The 20760-nt window shown below is 41.4% G+C and overlaps 1 protein-coding gene across 2 annotated transcripts in view; it reads right to left on the reverse strand.

Annotated features, from left to right (window-relative positions):
* The window catches only part of DOCK11 (dedicator of cytokinesis 11), a 551771-nt gene that overhangs the window by 289346 nt on the left and 241665 nt on the right, over positions 1-20760 (reverse strand). For both annotated transcript variants that reach the window (XM_077493986.1, XM_077493985.1), the window contains one exon: positions 12799-12846. In XM_077493986.1, coding sequence (XP_077350112.1) covers positions 12799-12846 — 48 coding nt within the window. The remainder of the gene's footprint in view (positions 1-12798; positions 12847-20760) is intronic.

The raw sequence follows: 20760 nt of genomic DNA on the forward strand, positions 1-20760 counted from the left end.
AACCAAAACAAACAAAAACCTAACCCTATACTTAGCGACAAATTTACCTCTTTAAGACATGACCTTAGAATAGAACTTCTCCGCTCCTACGAGCTCAAGGAAAGGAGATTAAAAATTTTATTCTACTCTACCAGAAATAAACCAGGGAAAGCACTGGCCCGCAGACTAAAAGACCAAAGATTCAAATCTAAAATTTCCCACCTTATAGACACTGTATCCAAAAGCAAAGTAATAGACCCTCAAAGCATCGCAGATGCATTCAGTGGATCACTTTATAACTTAAATCAAGACGAACCCACGACACAACCTACACAATCAGATATACAAAACTTTCTATCAAAACATAGGCCTGCCACAAACTTCTCCCTCCCAACTACAACAACTAAATGCTCCCTTCTTGCTGCCGGAACTTCTAAAGGTCATAGAAACTCTTCCCAATAACAAATCAGCAGGCTGGAAGGCTTAACGGGGGAATATTATAAAAGCTTTAAATTACTCTAGGCCCCCATTTGCTTAAGGTGTTCGAGACAGATGCTGCATCTGCTTCTTTCCCCACAGAAATGGTAGAAGCAATAATAGTTACTCTGCTCAAACCTGGTAAGACACCGGATGCCCCTCAAAATTTCCCACCTATTTCCCTGCTGAACAACCACCTAAAAATATATGCTAAAATGATAGCCCTATGGTTAATAGATATTATGCCCATCATTATCATCTGGTGCACCATCATTAATCCGGATCAATCGGGTTTTACAAAAGGAAGGCAAACATCTGATGTCACCAGAAGACTGATTGATATAATCCACCTTGCGGAAAGTAACCGAACGCCTTCTCTGCTCCTTGCTTTGGACACAGAGAAGGCATTCGACAGAGTACATTGGATGTACCTTACAAAAACACTAGAAAAATTTGGATTTGAGGATCACCTGCTCTCAGCAATTCTGGCCCTTTTACACATCCCCCTCCGCTCGAGTAGACACATCGGGCATGCTGTCCAAACCATTTTCAATCTCGAACAGAACATGTCAGGGCTCCCCTCTCATCTTTAATATGTTAATAGAACCCCTTGCTGCAAGTATCAGACAAGATCCTGACGTACATGGGTTTATGATAAATAACCGTAAACATGTTATAAGCCTATTTGCAGATGACGTGATATTAATGCTAACTCGTCCAGTGTCTTCCCTAAACAGAGTGACCAGATTGTTGCAAAAGTATAGTACAGTATCACACTATATGGTAAATGACTCCAAATCATATATCCTAGACTTCGGAATAAGTCAACAAGACAAAACAGACATCCAACAAAGATTTCCATATGTGTGGAACAATCATAATATCACCTACCTAGGGATCAAACTCACCACACAAACAGATCTTCTATTCCGAGCTAACTATGAACCACTAAAACATAAACTCAAACAAGCCCTATAGAATCTAACTAAACACATCATATCATGGTCAGGCAGACTAGCTGCTTTCAAAATGCAAATTCTACCACAGATCCTATACATATACCGCACTGTACCCATACCAGTATCTAAAAAATTCCTCCGGACACTACAAACTATCCTCTCCAAATACCTCTGGGAAGGGAAGAAAGCCAGAAGCACAATTTCTACACTTCAAAAGACAAAACAGGCAGGGGGTATGGGGTTACCAATCTTAGCGAATTACTAGCTTGCTGCAACACTAGCACAATTTAGAGAATGGTTCATAGTACACCCTACCACTTTATGGAGAGAAATAGAGCAAACCCTGATTCCAGGTGGAAACTTATATGACTATATAATTGCTCATACTCACCTTAAAAAGAAAAACACACAATTAACCTTACCAATGATAGCATCACTAAACGCGTGGAAGTCTATGACGATCTCCAAATCACTAGCATCTCCCAGCCTATCCCTTCCAATTCCTTTGTCCTCCTTACCATTACTTATCTCTGAACTAAACCTAGACAAGTGGACACTGAAAAGAATAAACCGTTTATCAGATTTATATTCCAACGAAAAGATAAAATCATTTGAGACTTTACAGAAGGAATATGAATTGCCCAAATCAGAACAATTCACCTATACTCGAATAGTGTCTTATCTCAACTCTAAACATACTCCAAATTACCACATATATTGGAAGATAAAAACATACCTCACTGCTACGGCCACTCAACGACAAATCAATTTTTTCCAAAACAAATTCCATTCTAGCCTGGGAACAAGATCTCAAACAATCCTTCACACTAGATCAATGGCTTAAAGCTATAAATTGCACACACACTGCTACAAAATGCGCCAATCTGTGGGAACTTTCACACAAGGTTATACAAAGATGGTACCTGACACCGTATAAGATTGCCAAATTTGACCCGTCCACACCTTCAACGTGCTGGAGAAACTGTACACAGACTGTCACTCTCCTTCATATACTCTGGAGTTGCAGGAAACTTTCAAGATTCTGGGAAGAGGTATTCACCATATTTCGCCAAGTAACAGGTCTGAGGACTCAACCCTCTCCCTCGTTAGCAATTCTAAACATAGGAATCAATGAAATCCCAAAACTTTATAGGAACTTCTCCACCCACTTATTCCTAGAATCCAAACTGGTGATACTTAGACATTGCAGAGCCCAAGAACCACCAAAAGTAATATAAATGATACACACACTCCACACACATTACACCTATGAGAGCTTGCTAGCATGCATAGAAGGCAAACATACTACATTCTTACCTCAATGGCAGACTTGGGAAAACTGGTATAAAACCCATAAAACCACCTACGAATGATTAAGATCTTCAATGAACACTACTGATCACATTAATCAGGGGGTACCTCAACTTACTCATGCACCCCGGTTGATCCATGGTTCACAAAGTTTACACAGTTCTGATGTTTCTTTAGTTTAGTTAGGAGTACCTAGCTCCTGGTGAATATTGACCAATGGAAAGAATTTGTTGATTCTCAATTATATCAACATAGCAGAACTTGAATCGTTGGTGATACGCTCCCCTGGCAGTCACAGTTAGCTCCCAAAGGGGTGACTGTCCAAGGGAAGCAGACCCACCTATACTGTTTAAGACACAGGAAATTACGGTAATACTGTATATAAGCATTATTCTGTTGGCTGTAGTCTCTTAAGTACTGTTACTTGTCACTCACAATAAGATATATAATATTCACCTTTGCAAATTGAAAAAGTGAATAAAGAAGTATTTGGGGAAAAAAATGTAAGTAACAGAAGCAGAATTACAAAGCTCTACCTAGTACTTGGATAGCAGAGATAGTATCTGTTTATTATAGTTTACAAATAAAGTTCATAAAATCAAAAAAATATATATTATTCACAGCATACTCCACTAGGGATGAGCTTAGCATAACTGGATTTGGTTTGAGGCAGGTTTGGTGACCATTACTTAAAGTGGTTCTAAAGGCAAACTTTTTTTTTTTTTTTACTCCTAATCCTTTCCTTGCATTAGGGTAAAAAACACCCCTCTAACTGCCCCTCCCCCCTTCTGCTTCCTAAACACTTACCTGTTCCAGCTGCAGCACCACTCCTCTCACTTCCTGGTTTCACAGGAGGCAACGAGGGCAGCGGAAGGCATAGGCTCCTGCTGCTGTCAGTCAAAGTCCTGTGAGGAAAGAGTGAGGGTGTGGCCTACCGTGTCAATGGTCGGCATGGGAGTGAGCATGCATGGGTGCAGATGGCTTGCTAAGGGGGCACCTGAAGCAAGAAGAAGCAGACAGCACCCGAGGGGGACAGGATACAGGAGGTAAGGGACAACTCTGTACAATATCGCTGCAGTTACACTTTTTTAGTGTAATTAAAAAGAAAATAGCCTTTAATTTCACTTTAAGTTCAAGCGTTGAATCCGAATCCCACTGAAGTCAATAGGAGTCTTATGTTAAGTAACAGTAAGGATTGTCAAACAAATGGCATGAGGGACTGGGCAATCCCCTGGCGAAAATGTTCCAAAGCAAAAAAAATATTTAAAAAAAGTCAATTTGGTGAGGAACAGCAAAGGACAACAATAAAAAGCAAAGCTTTCAATAACATACCTGGAGGTTGCCCTTAACCTGCCTGTAAAGTGTATACAACTATTGCAGAAAATCCAAGGGAATAGGGAAATTTAAATTCAAAGAGGTCCGGTTGCTAATATTTGTTCCAAATCTCTTTCTAAGAAAAGATTCAAGTAGGTCAATCACATCCACATTTCAAGTAAAACAAAACAAAACTACTTAAAATAAGGTGTCCTTATCAGAGTCTCCCTTTACATCAGGTGTCCCAATCAGAGTCGCCCTTTACATCAGGTGCCCCCCTTTACATCAGGTGTCCCAGTCAGAGTCCCCCTTTACAACAGGTGTCCCAGCCAGAGTCCCCATTTATATCAGGTGCCCCAATCAGAGTCACCCTTTACATCAGGTACCCCAGTTACATCAGGTGTCCCAATCAGAGTCCCCCTTTACATCACGTGTCCCAATCAGACTCCTCCTTTACATCACAAGTCCCAATCAGAGTCCCCCATTACATCAGGTGCCCCAATCAGAGCCCCCCTTTACATTAGGTACCCCAGTTACATCAGGTGTCCCAAATCAGAGTCCCCTTTACATCAGGTGTCCCAATCAGACTCCTCCTTTACATCACAAGTCTCAATCAGAGTCCCACTTTACATCAGGTGTCCCAATCAGAGTTCCCCCTTTACAGCAGGTGTCCCAATCAGAGCCCTCTTTTATATCAGGTGTCCCAATCAGTGCCCCCCTTTACATCAGCTGTCCCCATCAGAGTCTCCCTTTACATCAGTTGTCCTCATCAGAGTTCCCCTTTACTTCAGGTGTCCCATCAGAGTCCTCCTTTACATCAGTATTCCTGTATCAGTGTGCCTCCATATATTAGCTGCCTCATCAGAGTGCCCCCTTAACCACTTCAGACCATTTTGCTGGTCAAAGACCAGACCACTTTTTGCGATTTGGCACTACGACGCTTTAACTGACAATTGCGTGGTCATGCAACGTGGCTCCCAAACAAAATTGACGTCCTTTTTTTTCCCACAAATATAGCTTTCTTTTGGTGGGATTTGATCACCTCTGCGTTTTTTATTTTTTGCGCTATAAACAAAAATAGAGCGACAATTTTGAAAAAAACTTATTATTTTTTAATTTTTGTTACAATAAATATTCCCCAAAAATATATAAAAAACATTTTTTCCCTCAGTTTAGGCCGATATGTATTCTTCTACATATTTTTGGTAAAAAAAAAAAATCGCAATAAGCGATTATTGATTAGTTTGCGCAAAAGTTATAGCGTTTACAAAATAGGGGATAGTTTTATGGCATTTTTAGTAATCTTTTTTTTTTTACTAGTAATGCGATTTTTATTGTGACTGTGACATTATGGTGGACACATCAGACATTTTTGACACATTTTTGGGACCATTGTCATTTATACAGCAATCATTGCTATACAAATGCACTGATTCCTGTGCAAATGACACTGGCAGTGAAGGGGTTAACCACTAGGGGGCAGGGTAAGGGTTAAGTGTGTCCTGGGTCGTGTTTCTAACTGTGGGGGGGGCGTGGCTACATGTGACATGTCACTGGTCTTTGCTCCCAATCACAGGGAGCAGAGATCAGTGACAGTCACTAGGCAGAACAGGGAGATCCTTGTTTACATTAGCATCTCCCCCTTCTTTCTCCCACACAGTGATCAAGTGCGCGGGACCCGCGACCCGACTCACGGAGGTCCCGGGCGGCGGTGCACACGCAATGGCATGGCGGCAAATTTAAAGGGACGTACTTGTACACCCATTTGCCTGTCCGTGTCATTCTGCCAACGTACATCGGCGTGCGCTGGTCGGGAACCGATTAACTAACTCCTGCCTGCCATATAGACAAATGGTGCCCCCCACCATTTGTCTATATGGCAGGCAGGAGTTAGTGGGTGTTCTGTGTCATGACACCTGACATCATGTGACGTTGGCCCAGTGTCTGCGGACGTGCAATCTCAGTAAAGAGCTGATGATATGGCTCTTTACCCATGTGATTAGCTGTGTCCAATCACAGCTGGTCATATTAACAAGGAAATGTCGGTTATCGGCTCTCCTCACCTCACACTAACAGGGTGTAAGGCGAGAACAACCAATCAGCAGCATTTTCTCACAGGGGAGGCCTGTACAAATAATCAGGGCACTGATCATCAATGCCCTGATGATCAGTGCAGCACCAACAGTGTCCATCAGTGATGCCAGTCTGTGCCCATTAATGATGCCAATTTGTGCCCATCAGTGAAGCAAGTCAGTGCTGCCTTTCAGTGCCCATCAGTGCTCATCATTGCTCATCAGTGCCACCTCATCAGTTCCCTCTAGTGCCCCCTCATCAGTGCAGCCTCATCAGCACACATCAGTGAAGGAGAAAAATTTAATTTTTACTAAATTTTATGACAGAAACTAAGAAAAAAATAAAAATAAAAAATCCAGCAGTGATTAAATACCACCAAAAAGAAAGCTCTATTTGTGGGAAAATTGGCCTGGGCAGGAAGACGGTAAAAGTGCCCGGTATTGAAGTGATCAAGTACATACAAAATATCTTTATAAATGTCAAATATTGAAAGAAAATACACTTATATAAATACCCTTCATCTACAATGTTGCCTTTTTATTGGTGGAAGAAGGGTATTTATTTATGTGTGTGATTTTTTTTTTTTTTTATACTATTTTTACTCAAGATTTGGCATTTATAAAGATATTTTTTATTTACTTAATTTAACTTAGTTGTTTTTTTATACACCCCGTGTGTCCCCGTGAAAGCAGCTTCCCTTTGACTGGTATTCTAGTCACTTTTGTTTAATTTTGGATTAATACATATGCTGCAGGGACCGCGCTGACTTAGTGAGTTGGCATATTTCTACAGTTTAAACCATTTTACTTCTTTACTAGCAATAAAAACTGACAGGGTTCTAATTCTTCTTCACTGTATCCACCCCACTGGATATTGATGAGATAAAATACTGCGTGGTTTCATGAGATATATACCATATGTGGTATTTTAGAAGCATTTTTTAGTCTATGCCGTAAAACTTTAAAAGAATTCTATGTGCTTTTTTACTGCATTTCTTAAAGCAGTAAATACTGCTTTGTGAATGGAGCCCATAATGGTTAATGAGATAATCTTGACCAATACCCATGAACATTTTCTACATGTATGGCAATCCTGGATATCATACACTTGTCCACTGAGATTTGAGAAAGCTTTACTTACCAATTGATGAGACGGATAGAGCAACCCCCTGGGCCCCCACCCTCCCCCCTTAAAGTGGAAGTAAACCCTCCTATCGTTTTCAGCCAAGGAAGCTGCCATCTTGGCCTCCGTTTAATCTTTAACTGCCATGAAGCTGCACATGTGATCAGTTATGACACCAGCCATTGGATGGTTTGACAGTTTGGTTGAGAGAACAACCAATGTGACAGTTAGCATTTCTGGCATGCCGGGAATGTAACTGTTTTTTCAAACTGTTAGATCGATGGGTTTACTTCCGCTTTAACCCTCCTAGTTTTTAGGAACCCTCTTTTCTTATGACCTTCCCAAAACGTTTTTCTGTACTTCCTTTTTTTGTGCTATTCTTCTATTTTTACCAACAGCCTGTGATTACGCATTTTCTTTTGGCAACCCAATTCTGGGTTACTCACGTTTATTGTATCTATTCACTATGCATCATTTGTGACTATGATTATACATTACCCTGTCTAGAGTTCATGTTCTTTTTGAAATGACATGTCCATGACGGCTTACTCCATTGTATTGATATAACGAGCCAACTCTTTATAGTGTATTCTCTATGAACCTACTTTATGAACAGTACTATCATAATACTTGTTCATACTGTATATTACTCAGGCTGTTAATAAAATGTTTGTAAAATAAAAATGGGCACCTAAGTCAAGACTGAGGGTTTAAAATTGATATGTTGCCAATAAAGGGTACTGGAAGTGTAAAACAAAGATGCCAACATGGAGCATGTACCATAGTTCTTGCTGTGATTGCAGGGTGCACCATTCCAGACTTGGCTATCCCCAAGGCATTCCTGGAGCTGAATACATTGTGAAACTGAATCAAATGAATAAAAAATGGGTCCCAAATCTTGTAGACAATCTTGTGTATTTGAGTCAATAGAGGGGAGACTGCAGTTATGGGTGCACCAGCCATGGCACCAACATGCCCTTTTTATTTTTGCAAGCTACTATCACACTGCATTATACGCTTAAGCCCCATACACACTATCAGATTTTCTGCTGATTTTTTCCTTCAGATTTACCAAAACCATGTAGTGCAAGGGCCTGCCTGATTGCATACACATTAAAACTCCTAATGCCGCGTACACACGAGCGGATTGTATGGCGTACTTAGTCCGTCATACAAACCGACGGACAGTCCGTCGTACTTTCCACTGAACGGACTTGACCACACACGGATACCCAAACAGTCAGACGAAAGCTTGCGCGATGACGTACAACACGTACGACGGGACTAGAAATAGGAAGTCCAAGACACAGCAAAGCCCTGTAAATCCTTTCTGGGCATGCGTCATTCTTAGTCCGTCCGACTAGCATACTGACGACCGTATTGTCCGCTGAAACCAAAGTACGACAGACAGAATTTCGGAAAAACCGAAATTCTTAGTACTCCGGACTGCACGCTGAAAAAGTCAGCTGAAGCCCACACACGAGCGGATTGTCCGCTGAAATGTGTTTCGACGGACTAAGTACGCCATACAATCCGCTCGTGTGTACGCGACATAAGGTTTGACCTCATATTATATGGTTTTGGTAATTCCGAAAGAAAAAAATCAGCAGAAAATCTGGTAGTGTGTATGGGGCTTAAAAGGACTTCACTTTTTTATGTACTTTTAAAGATTGCGAGCTTCAAAAAAATACAGAATGTAGATTTGTAAATTCAGTGTTGGTTCAGTAAATACATTAATAACAATAATTAAGATAAATTTGGAGTTTTTTTTAAATCTTCTTTGGCGTCATTAGGTTCCTGGTTTTTGGACTGTTCAAAGAAAGATGTAACATTTCCTTTGATCAGTAGACAGTTGATACACAGCTGTAAATGTTTATTATCTGATGCCCAGCAGTCTACAGGCTCTGTATTTTACTGCAGACTCAGAGATGACTTTATTATGTGATCATCTTAGAATTATTTGCAGCTAAATAAGTATGTTTTTGTTGCTGGAATTTAAAAGCACAGAAAAGATAAAAGATATGCTGATTTGTTAGGACCCCTAAATTTGTTAGGACCCCTTAAATGATACAATCATGCTAGCAATTGAGGTGTCATTTATTGATCCTACCTTTAAACAGACTTTGGGGTTAATTTACTAAATCCAAATAGGCAGTGCTCTCTGCAAGAGCATTTGCTCCAGAGCTTAATAAATTAGGTAAAGCTTCACTTTGCACAGAATACCCAATCACATGCAAGGAAAAAAAAAAAAATTTTGCTGGCACATGATTGGATGGTGGAAGTCAGTAGAGCTTCTGCTCATTTACTTAGCACTGGAGCTAAATGCTCTTGCAAAGTGCAACTGCACTTTGCAATGTGTACAGCCAATTTTCTCTTAGTAAATCTATCTCCTTGTCACATAATCAAATACTCTCAACTATTCATATACCTGTAGAGACTGAGTACTTTAGTGAACAATAAATGGACCAAAATTTGGTCAGTTTAGCAGGGATATTTATTCTTGTATGGGCAGGGAGGTTGCAAAGAAGTCAATCTACCATTTGATTTCTGTACAAACGCCCTGTAAGATTTCCCCCGCACAATCAGCACCACTGGCTATAGCTGGCAGTGCTGCTTGGTGTATTCTGACAGCAAAAGAGGGAAGGATTACCACATCTACATTGAGTGAACCCTGGCTTGTCATCAAAAAAGTATGTATGTATGTATATAGGTGCCCTGCTCAGTGCTGTCTCACTCAACTCGATCTATCAGGCTGCAGCTGCTAGTCTGCCGCTCTCCAGGCTCCACTAGTCCACTGCTTCTAAGGGAGAGAGAGAGAGCCGGGGGGGGGGGGATGCGGAGTGCAGATGTAGATCACTCCACTGTCACCTGCGGGACCTGCAGCCGTAACTATAGAAGCTGCATGGGCAAATGCAACTGAGTTACTCCACAGTAGCTCCCTGCTCAATCACCTCCCACTCGCAGCACAGCTGTTTTTGCTGGCCGGACCCAACCCCAGTGGTGGTGACCGAGTTACACAAGGACAGGACAGACATTTTGCAGGCAGTCAGCACTAATGAAAGGTGTGCAACATATACAGAGCACAGGGATGATTAGGGTGTGCCTGGGGGCAAGCTTATGATAGTTATGCCGGCCATACACGGTTCGAATTTCGAAAGAATTTTCTTTCGAAAATCGTATCTAAGAATTTTCGTATGAATTTCGCACCATTAGTGGGCTGCAGCAACAGCCGATTTTCGTGCGGAAATAAAATTTGAGGAATCGGACATGTTGGAAATTTTTAGAAAAACAAACGATTTTCTAATCAATGATGGGAGAATCGTGCGAGAAACGTAATAAGAAAAGAAAATGTACGGAGATAAACGAAAATTTACAGAGAGAAAAGAAGATTCCCAGCCAAGAAAATTATTTTCTGTAGCAACATGAGGTGAAATTGAAGGCTTGGTCGGCCAAATTTCGAAAATCAATGGTGGCATCATCGGATCACAAAAAAACGAATTTTCTGATTTTAAAAAGAAAATTAGTTCGAAATTCGACTGTGTATGGCCTGCATTAGTCAGGTTGGAAAAAGACAAGTCCATTTAGTTCAACCAAAAAAATAAATAAAAAAAAGGAAAATCCCACATTGCGATACTGATATTTGATCCAAAGGAAGGCAAAAAAAACCCCAGCAAAGCATGATCCAATTTGCTTACAGCAGGGAAAAAAAAAATGCCAATTGCCAATTCCAAAAACATACCCAAACAAACTTGATGAAACATTACACAAGGCATTGGCAGTAGCATTTCTGTCCAGCTGCCTCTTCCGGCTTTGAATTGCCAGTAATTGTAACTGAAGCTGTTAAAAATGGATCTTCTGACTGCAAGGGATGGGCCTCAATCTTCATAGGATGTCAGTTAAAGCAACCTGATATTTAATACATTTTTAAAATGTTTTTTCTATTTAATCCTTTATTAACCTTTAGTCTAAATCAACACTTATTAACTCCTTCTTCCCCTTATTTTTCTGATTTTCCTTTGTTTATTTTTAATCGTTATTATTTTATTTATTCAAGTTGACTATTCCTTTTTTAAGTGTTGTCTTTATTTCGTTTGAAAACAAGTTTACTATTTGTACCATCATCATAATTCTAATCAACACAAATTACAGAATAAAATGTATAATTTTTATTTATAGCATCACTAAATGTTTGTTAAACTATCATTGATCAACTATCATTGATCAGAAATTGATCATTGGTCAGATTTCCCCTTGATTTGGTGAGACGCCCACTGACTGCTAGAAGTTTACTGCTTTGTTGCTGCCTGGGACAAGTGAATGGATACAAGCTTTCCAGTGTATTTTAACCATTTACTTACTGGTGATTGACGAGTTCAGATGTGATCCCTTGGGAATTTAATAATCAATGCCTATCACTTGCTGATATCTGGTAAGCAGATTTGAGTCTCACGTGGTGTGGTGTGCTTTCTATACACACTGAAAACTGGTGAAGGGATTATCATAATTTCCTATTTTAACTCAAAGACTGTTGCTTTGTATTAGCACCGCATTTGGACTTTTTATATTTTTATATTTGCTTATCAACAAATAGTGCTGGCTGCTTTCCTCTTCCAATATTAGTAGTTTTTCAGTAGTGCAGATACCTACCTGTTTTTATTGTTTTCTCGTATACTATACCCGACACAGCGGGACATCCCCGCTGTGTCATGCAGGTGATTACTGATAATAATCCCCGCTCTGCACTGGTGGGACTGACATGAAGCGCTGGTGGGACTGACATGAGGCACTGGTGGGACTGACATGAGGCACTGGTGGGACTGACATGAGGCACTGGTGGGACTGACAAGCTGAACTGATGGTCCCTGATATTTGGCACTGGTGGTCCCTGATAAATGTCAGATGGACCCTGACATTTGGCTCTTGTGGTCCCTGACATTTGGGGTTAAGGCATATTGTATCCATTTTCCTTCACAGTATACAAAAAAGACAAATATATAAAAACGTTTATGTAAAAAAAAGAAATGTGAAAATAGTAATGATGCTTTCACCACTATTTAAAACCACTCAAGGATGTATTAAGACATCTGCTTTTTGATCGCTCCCAGCAGCCTCTGTTATACCTCACCCCTTCAGATTTGCTAGGATTTAAGTGTGCATTGGGACTCGGAAAAGTGTGTCTCTCCCAGCGGCAAGGGTTAAATGCTCACTTTTGCCTACGGGTAAAGGTATAAGGAGTAATACTTAACTTATTTCTGGCCCCAGCAGGATTTTACCCAGTAGTGCAACCAGCCCTGTGAAGCATCCTCTCTAAGGTGCTCCTGGCAGCCTTCTCTCCCCTAGACACACTGTAACCCCCCACCATACACTGCAGGGATTTTTTTTTTATTCCAACCTGTATTTGGAATTTAATCACATATTGGAAATGTTTTGCTTTGGTTACTCTTATTATGCAGACTTTTGTCTGCAACTATACATCCTTTGGTTTTAGAACCTACTTAATCTACAATATTAGAGTCACTAGGTAAGCAGACATTTGGTGGTTTACAACAAATAAACACTGTACCTGGCAATGCTTCTCTTCCCTACATAGCGGAAGTGGAATAAGCAGGCCCTGCAGTTGAAAAGAGAAGGCAGAAACATTATTAAAATTGACAGAGGTTTTTTCACATATCAAACAGTAAAATCACACAAGGGTATCTTGTCATAGGAGAAACATGGATGCCACTATTGCCACTTAAATCTTAACAGTCTAGTGGCAGACAGTACAATCTAAGCTTTTATACTGGGCTATCACCACCTTTTTCATGTTTTTATGCTAGTGAGCTTGGAAAGGTTTGGAAAGGTTTTTTAAAGTGTAGAGCTATCCCTGCAGGGATCCCTGGAATTAACCGATTCTTCCCTAATAGTACAGAGGTTGCCCGTCCCAGTAAGCCCCAGTCCATTCAGCTCCAATAACTCAGTCTAAGGCAGTGATGGCAAAACTTGGCACCCCAGATGTTTTGGAACTACATTGCCCATGATGCTCAACTACACTGCAGAGTGCATGAGGATCATGGGAAATGTAGTTCCAAAACATCTGGGGTGCCGAGGTTTGCCATCACTGGTCTAGGGGATGTCTTTTCGAAATGTAATGCTTGCAAAACTTTAAACAGGAGAGGGGTTAAGTGCAGTGATGGTGAACTTTGGCACCCAAGATGTTTTGGAACTACATTTCCCATAATGATCAAGCACTCTGCAATGTAGTTGAGCATCATGGGAAATGTAGTTCCAAAACATCTGGGGTGCCAAGATTCGCCATCACAGAGTTAGGGCATGAGATATGCCAAAACAATTAGCACATAGCAGCTAGAGGACAATCTTCTCCTTAAGTAAACGTAAATGTTGGACAGTCTAAACCCCACAGCTGAACACCATGAGATAACTTTCTGAAAAGGCCTCATAGCGGGGAATCATGAGGCAAGTTTCTTTGGCATCTGGTTACCTTAATCCAATGAACAACTACTGGTAGCCAGTGCAATTTCCAAAAAAACTGCCCAGTCACGGGTAAATTCAGGGTCTTTAAGTCCCCTAGACAGCTGCCACTTTCCAGTTTTCTCCGGTCCAGTGAGTGAGATAGTCTTTCTCTAGACCAGATCCCTCGTGGTGAAGTCCTGCAATCAGCTTCTACACAAAACCATCCAGGCTCTCAGCCCTGACACAGCTGAAGCTTCTAGAACAGCTCTGAGTACCCGGTTACCTGAGTACCTGTCACAACCCATATGAGTACCCGAGTACCTGAGCACCTATCACAGCCCATCTGAGTACCAGAGTACCTGAGTACCTGTCACAGCCCATCTGAGTACCCGAGTACCTGACACAGCCCATCTGAGTACCCGAGTACCTGAGTACCTGTCACAGCCCATCTGAGTACCGGAGTACCTGAGTACCTGTCAGCCCATCTGAGTACCTGAGTACTTGTCACAGCCCATCTGAGTACCGGAGTACCCGAGTACCTGTCACAGTCCATCTGAGTACCTGTCACAGTCCATCTGAGTATCCGAGTACCTGAGTACCTGTCAGCCCATCTGAGTACCCGAATATCTGTCACAACCCATCTGAGTACCCGAGTACCTGTCACCGCCCATCTGAGTATCTGAGTACCTGTCATAGTCCATCTGAGTACCTGTCACAGTCCATCTGACTACCCGAGTACCTGAGTACCTGTCACAGCCCATCTGAGTACCTGAGTACCTGTCACAGTTCATCTGAGTACCTGTCACAGTTCATCTGAGTACCCGCATACCCGTCACAGTCCATCGGAGTACCTAAGTACCTGTCACCAGCCCGTCGGAGTACCCGAGTACCTGTCACCAGCCCATCTGAGTAACGGGGTACCTGTCACCAGTCCGTCGGAGTAACGGAGTACCTGTCACCAGCCCGTCAGAGTAACGGAGTATCTGTCACCAGCCCGTCAGAGTACCCGAGTACCTACTTGCAGCCCATGCCCCATAGAATACACGTTGAGGTGTTTGCTTTCCAAAATGGGGTAACTCCATTGTCCTGGTGCTCCAGGATCTTCAAAAGTGTGATAGGTAGGAATGAAATAAGATGTGTAATTTATGCTCCTATTACGCTTGAAGGTACTACTTCAATGTTGGACCTCTGTATATGGCCAGGCTGTGTAAAAGTCTCACACATGTGGTATCACAATACTCAGGAGGAGTAGCAGAATGTGTTTTGGGGTGTAATTTTTGCTATATACATGCTATGTGTTAGAAATATCTTATTTGTGTAAGGCCGCGTACACACGCGGGGACTGTTCGCTCAACTTTGTCCGCTGAACAGTGTTTCGGCGGACAGTCCGCTCGTGTGTGGGCTTTTCAGCGGACAGTTTCAGCGGACAGTCTGCTGAACAAAGTTTTTCGGAAATTCCGAAAAACTGCCCGCTGAAACTTTGTTTCAGCGAACAGTCCCCTTGTGTGTAGGCTTGTTCGTCAAACTAAGTTCCGCGCATGCTCAGAAAGGATTTACACGCCGAAGTTTGCATTGCAGTGTATAGGACGTCGTTTTCTAGTCCCATCGTACGTGCCGTTCACGTCATCGCGCACGGTTTCAGTGGACTGTTCGTTTGTCGTGTGTGGGCAAGTCCGTCCATGCTAATTTTGAGCGGACTGTCCGCTGAAACTGTTTGACGGACAAAGTTGAGCGAACAGTCCCTGCGTGTGTACGCGGCCTTAAAGAAAAAAAAAAGATTTTCATTTTCTTTCCACGTTTTCTGAAGACTTGTGTAAAAAAATTAATCGTTCAAAAGACTCAATGCTTCATAGAATATACTTTGGGGTGTTTGTTTTCCAAAATGGAGTCATTTTGTGGGTAATTCCATTGTCCTGGTGCTCCAGGGACTTCACAAATGTAATAGATCGCTAGGAAATTAGAGGTGTCATTTATGCTCCTAGAACGCCTGACGGCGCTCCCTGCATGTTGGGCCTTTGTATGTGGCCAGGCTGTGTAAAAGCCACACACCAGTGGTGTCGCCATACTCAGGATGAGTAGCAGAATGTATTTTGGGGTGTAATTGGAAGTATGCATATGCTGTGTATGAGAAATAACTTGTTATGACAATTTTGTAAAAAAAAAAAAAAAAAAAAAAAAAATTCTTCTTTTTCCCAAGAATTGTGGGAAAAAAATACAACTTCAAAAAACTCCCCATGCCTCTTACTAAATACCTTTGACTGTCTACTTTTCAAAAAGGGGTCATTTGGGGGGTATTTGTACTTTCCTGACATTTCAGAGCCTCAAGAAATGAGATAGGCCGTCAGTGCATCAGGTGTGATTAGATGTGATCAATTTTCAATGATTTGCACCATAGCTTGTAGACTCTATAACTTTCAAAGAGACTAAATCATATCCACTAATTTGGGTTATTTTTACCAAAGAGATGTAGCAGTATAAATTTTGGCCCAAATTTATGAACAAAAATTAGTTATTTGCAAAATTTTATCATAGAAACTTAAAAAAAAGTGTTTTTTTTTCAAAATTTTCGCTCTTTTTTCACTTATGTCACAAAAAATTTAAAACCCAGTGGTGATTAAATACCACCAAAAGAAAGCTCTATTTGTATGAAAAAATGATAAAAATTTTGTTTGGGTACAGTGTTGCATGACTGAGTAATTGGCATTCAAAGTGTGAGAGCGCTGAAAGCTAAAAATTGGTCTGGTAAGGAAGGGTGTATAAATGCCCTGTAGTGAAGTGGTTAAAGGCACAGGGGCACACCAGACACCCAGCACATAGCACAATGGCAGCAAAGATGTCCAGTGTGTCCCCTCGCCAATATTATACCAGTAACAAACAAGTGGCCCCTGCCCCCATCTATAACTGGCCTTCACAGCAAGAAGCACATGGAAGGGCAATGCAAATGTCAAAAACTAGATATACCTAGCATCCTTTGCTAGGAAGGTGATACTAATGCAAACCTTTCCAGGAAGAAACATGGAAGCTGCCATTTCAGGCATGCTATTCTACAAATGATACCTGCCGATCATGCTAACCTCTAGCTTCAATAATTAAAATCACTGATCTTAAACAGTCATGTGGATAAAGACCTTTGACTCTTCTTAGACCATTTAATATTCAACATTTTGAAAGTCAGAGATATGGCAACTCTTGAAACTAGTGGTTCATTACCAGTTAGTAATAGCAATCTTGAATTTTAGTTATGAAAGGCTAATTTAAATTTTGATACTTCTGGTTATAACTAGTCTGCTCTTGAATTTCTTACTTTTGCACAATCTCCTATGGCAGTCATGTCCAAAGTCTGGCCCGCATTTTTTTACGGCCCCCCTTGCCTTTAGCTTTTCATAATGTAGTGGCTCGCCTGGATCCGCACACCCCGAGCGCCTCACTGACAAGCTGGGGTGTATTCGGCAGCTTCCAGAGCCTGCGATTCTGGCGGGGATTGGCACCGGTGATTGGCTGCGAGTGCCTCTCACCCCACCTCTCACCGAGAAAGCAGGGGCTGGGGGTGGTCCAAAGCCTCCGGGAAGCTGACAGCACAGAGTTATGTCCCTGCAGCAGCTGCAGATCTCTCAGTGCCTGTGATTGGAGGCGGGGATTGGCTGCGGCGCCACGTGCTGTCAGCGTCCTGGTACCTGGTGTGAGAGGCGCTCCGGGAGAGAAAAATAAAGAGAAATAAAGATAAAGAGAAATAGAAAGAGAAAGAAAGATAAAGAGAAAGAAAGAAAGATAAGTCAGCAGTACACAATTATATATTATTTTATATATATACACATCGGAAAACAAGCTCATCCTTGCCCTGATCTGAGCCTGGGGGAAGATTACAAGTGGGGGCCAGAAAGAATAGAAAAAATAGCTCATCCTTGCCCTGATCGGAAGTATCTGGGATTTGTTGGGGGCCAAATATATATATATATATATATATATATATATATATATATATATATATATATATATTTATTTATACAAATAACAGCTCATCTTCACCACACACAGCCGCAAAGGTAGGAGAATTCTTGCTGGGCAGTGTACTAGTGTATCGGAAGAAAACACGCTTAGACCAAAACCTCTGACACTGCGCTCAGGTGATCCCTTCCCCTTCTGGTCAATTTCTAAAATGGCTACTGTAAACAAGAGAAGGAAAGTTGACAGTGAGGGCCGCCGCTTCCAGGACAAGTGGAAAGTGGAATATTTCTTCACTGAAATACAGAATCATTGTGTTTGTCTGATATGCCAAGAGGCTGTAGCTGTTTATAAGGAATTCAATGTCAAGAGGCACTACCAGTCGCGACATAGCACATAAGACAAGCTAACAGGGCGTGACCGCAGTGAAAAGTTGAAGCAACTTGAAGCTGTTTTAATGTCGCAACAGAGATTTTTCACAAGAGCCCGTGAGTCAAATTAAAATGCCACAAAGGCAAGCTATGAGATGGCAACGTTAATTGCTAAAAATTGCAAATCTTTTGCTGAAGGTGAGTTCATCAAAGAATGCCTTATGAAAATGGTGGAGAATATCTGTCCCAAGGAGAAGCAAGAGTTTGCCAACATTTGTCTGGCTCGTAACACTGTAGCACGGAGAATTGAAGCGATTTCATCAGCTATTAAGAGAAAGTTGACATCCAAAGGAGCGGATTTTGACTTCTTTTCAATAGCCTGTGATGAAAGCACGGACCTATCTGACACGGCTCAGTTGCTGATTTTTATGAGAGGGGTGGAAATGAATGTGACTGAAGAGCTACTTGACCTCCAGAGCCTTACAGACCAAACAAGAGGAAAAGATGTGTTTGTTTCTGTTAGTTCCGCCATAAATGACATGAAACTGCCTTGGAACAAAGTTACTGGGATTATTAGTGATGGGGCACCTACCATGGCTGGTGAGCGAAGTGGATTAGCAACCCTAATCTGTAACAAGGTGATTGAAAAAGGAGGCAAAGCTATTAAACTCCATTGTATCATTCATCAACAAGTTCTCTGTGCTAAACATCTCAAATATGACCATGTTATGAAACCGGTGGTGAAGACTAATAATTTTATTCGCTCTAAAGCCCTGTGCCACCCCCAGTTTAAACAGTTTCTTCTGGACATCCAGGCTGAATACGAAGATGTTTTATATCAGGATAATGTAAGATGGCTCAGTCGGGGGTCTGCACTGCAGCGTTTCTACTCTCTCAAAAAGGAAATCAGAGAAATCTTGGAAAAAAAAGGGACAACTGATGCGAGAACTATCTGATCCGATGTGGCTGGCCGATTTGGGGATTCTAGTTGACATAACCAAGCATCTGAATGTCCTGAACACGAGTCTTCAGGGGAAAGATGCAGCGGTGAACCAGCTGTATTCACACCTCAAAGCCTTTGGAACAAAGCTGCAACTTTTCACAAGGCAGTTGTCACAAACACAACCCAATCTTATAAATTTTTCAGCGTTGCAGGAAATAATGACCAGTTTTCCACAGGACAATATCAGTGCACAAATGAGCAGATATGCAGCAGACATCACATCTCTGGCTGGGGAGTTTAAACGGCGCTTTCAGGATTTTGCAGCTATTGAAAAGGAGATCAGCCTTTTCTCCTCTCCATTCTCTGTTGACCCCGATGATACTCCAGATCAGCTGCAGCTCGAGCTCATTGAGCTGCATTGTGACAGCGAGTTGCGCAGTCATCACCAACAGCTCTCTCTTGTGAACTTTTACTGCCAACTGGATAAAAGCCGGTTTCAAGAGATTCGAACATTGGCTAAGAAAATGCTGAACTTGTTTGGCTCAACATATATATGTGAGAAGACATTCTCTGTTATGAACTTTAACAAGACCCGCGTGAGGACAAGACTAAGTGACTCTCACCTGTGGGACATTTTGCGCATCAAAACCACTGCCTTTGACCCAGACCTAGCCTATGTGCTGCAGTCCAGATATCAGGTTCACCCTTCACATTAGTGCAGAAAAGTTTTATTTTTCAATTCAGATTAATGTAAAATCTCAGTTAATGTCAGTTGGTCTAAATCCGTTATGACTATATTTCACAAGATGTACACTTGGTTTTATGTTCCTGTTCATATTTTTTTTTAACTTAAAAGTTGACAGCCTTTATTAATGTACTTTAGAATGTTCCTGACATATATTTCAGCTTCCTGGATTTTTTTTTTCATCCGGCCTTCATATATGAAAGGCAGAGTGATTTAACACCTGTTTAGATTTGTCATCCATGTGACGAAATGAAAAGTATGCCGTTTGCAATAAACTTTGGTTAAAAATTTAATTTGCATTTAATTTTAACGGTTCAAAAAAAATCAGGCAAAATGGTCGGCCCTCATGCATGTTCACTTCATGAAATCTGGCCCTCTTTGAAAAAAAGTTTGGACACCCCTGTCCTATGGCTTCCTTGATTTTGCCATATTCTCTGCTTAACATATCATGCAGTAAGCAACAAGAAGTACACAGGGCACTCAGGTAGCAAGACAAGTTTCCAAAGTGTGTAAAAAGAGAGCTATGTTTTGGGCAAACCTCGACCTGATTATCTCCTATGGTCTGGTGTAATAACAACCGACTACTACTGCTAAACCCTAACGGTGCTCCATTTTGGTCTGTTAAATGTACAGTCTAAAGTGTTTTATTATATCTGTTTGAAAAGTGCCAATAAAATCTGTTGAACATGTCAGAAATTCAGAGCATGTTCTGTCCACAGATTGGATTATACTGTATGTCTGAGAGTCATTTGGGAAGAAAAACCTGGGCAGGGCTGACACCACTCAGTCAACAAAAAAGTTGTGTGTTGTCAGCCCACATAGAAAATCGTCTGAAATTCTGCCCGTTCGGCCGGTTTCAGTCGAGAGGCATGACCGAAAAAGGTTTGCCGATCAGCTCTTGATCAGCAGGGGAGATCCCTGTACTAACATTGGATTGTTAGTATTGTGGCTCCAATCTGAGTTGTCAGTTTTTTTCTCATGAAATTTGTTTATTATTTTGTAAATATAACAAAGATTGACAAATTGAGTACATACATATAAAAATACCTGACTTTGGGGGCGTGGCTTGGC

This window comes from Lithobates pipiens, unplaced genomic scaffold (genome assembly GCF_037356315.1).
Source record: "Lithobates pipiens isolate NorthernLeopardFrog02 unplaced genomic scaffold, aLitPip1_a1.2 Scaffold_1, whole genome shotgun sequence".
Lineage (NCBI taxonomy): Eukaryota > Metazoa > Chordata > Amphibia > Anura > Ranidae > Lithobates > Lithobates pipiens.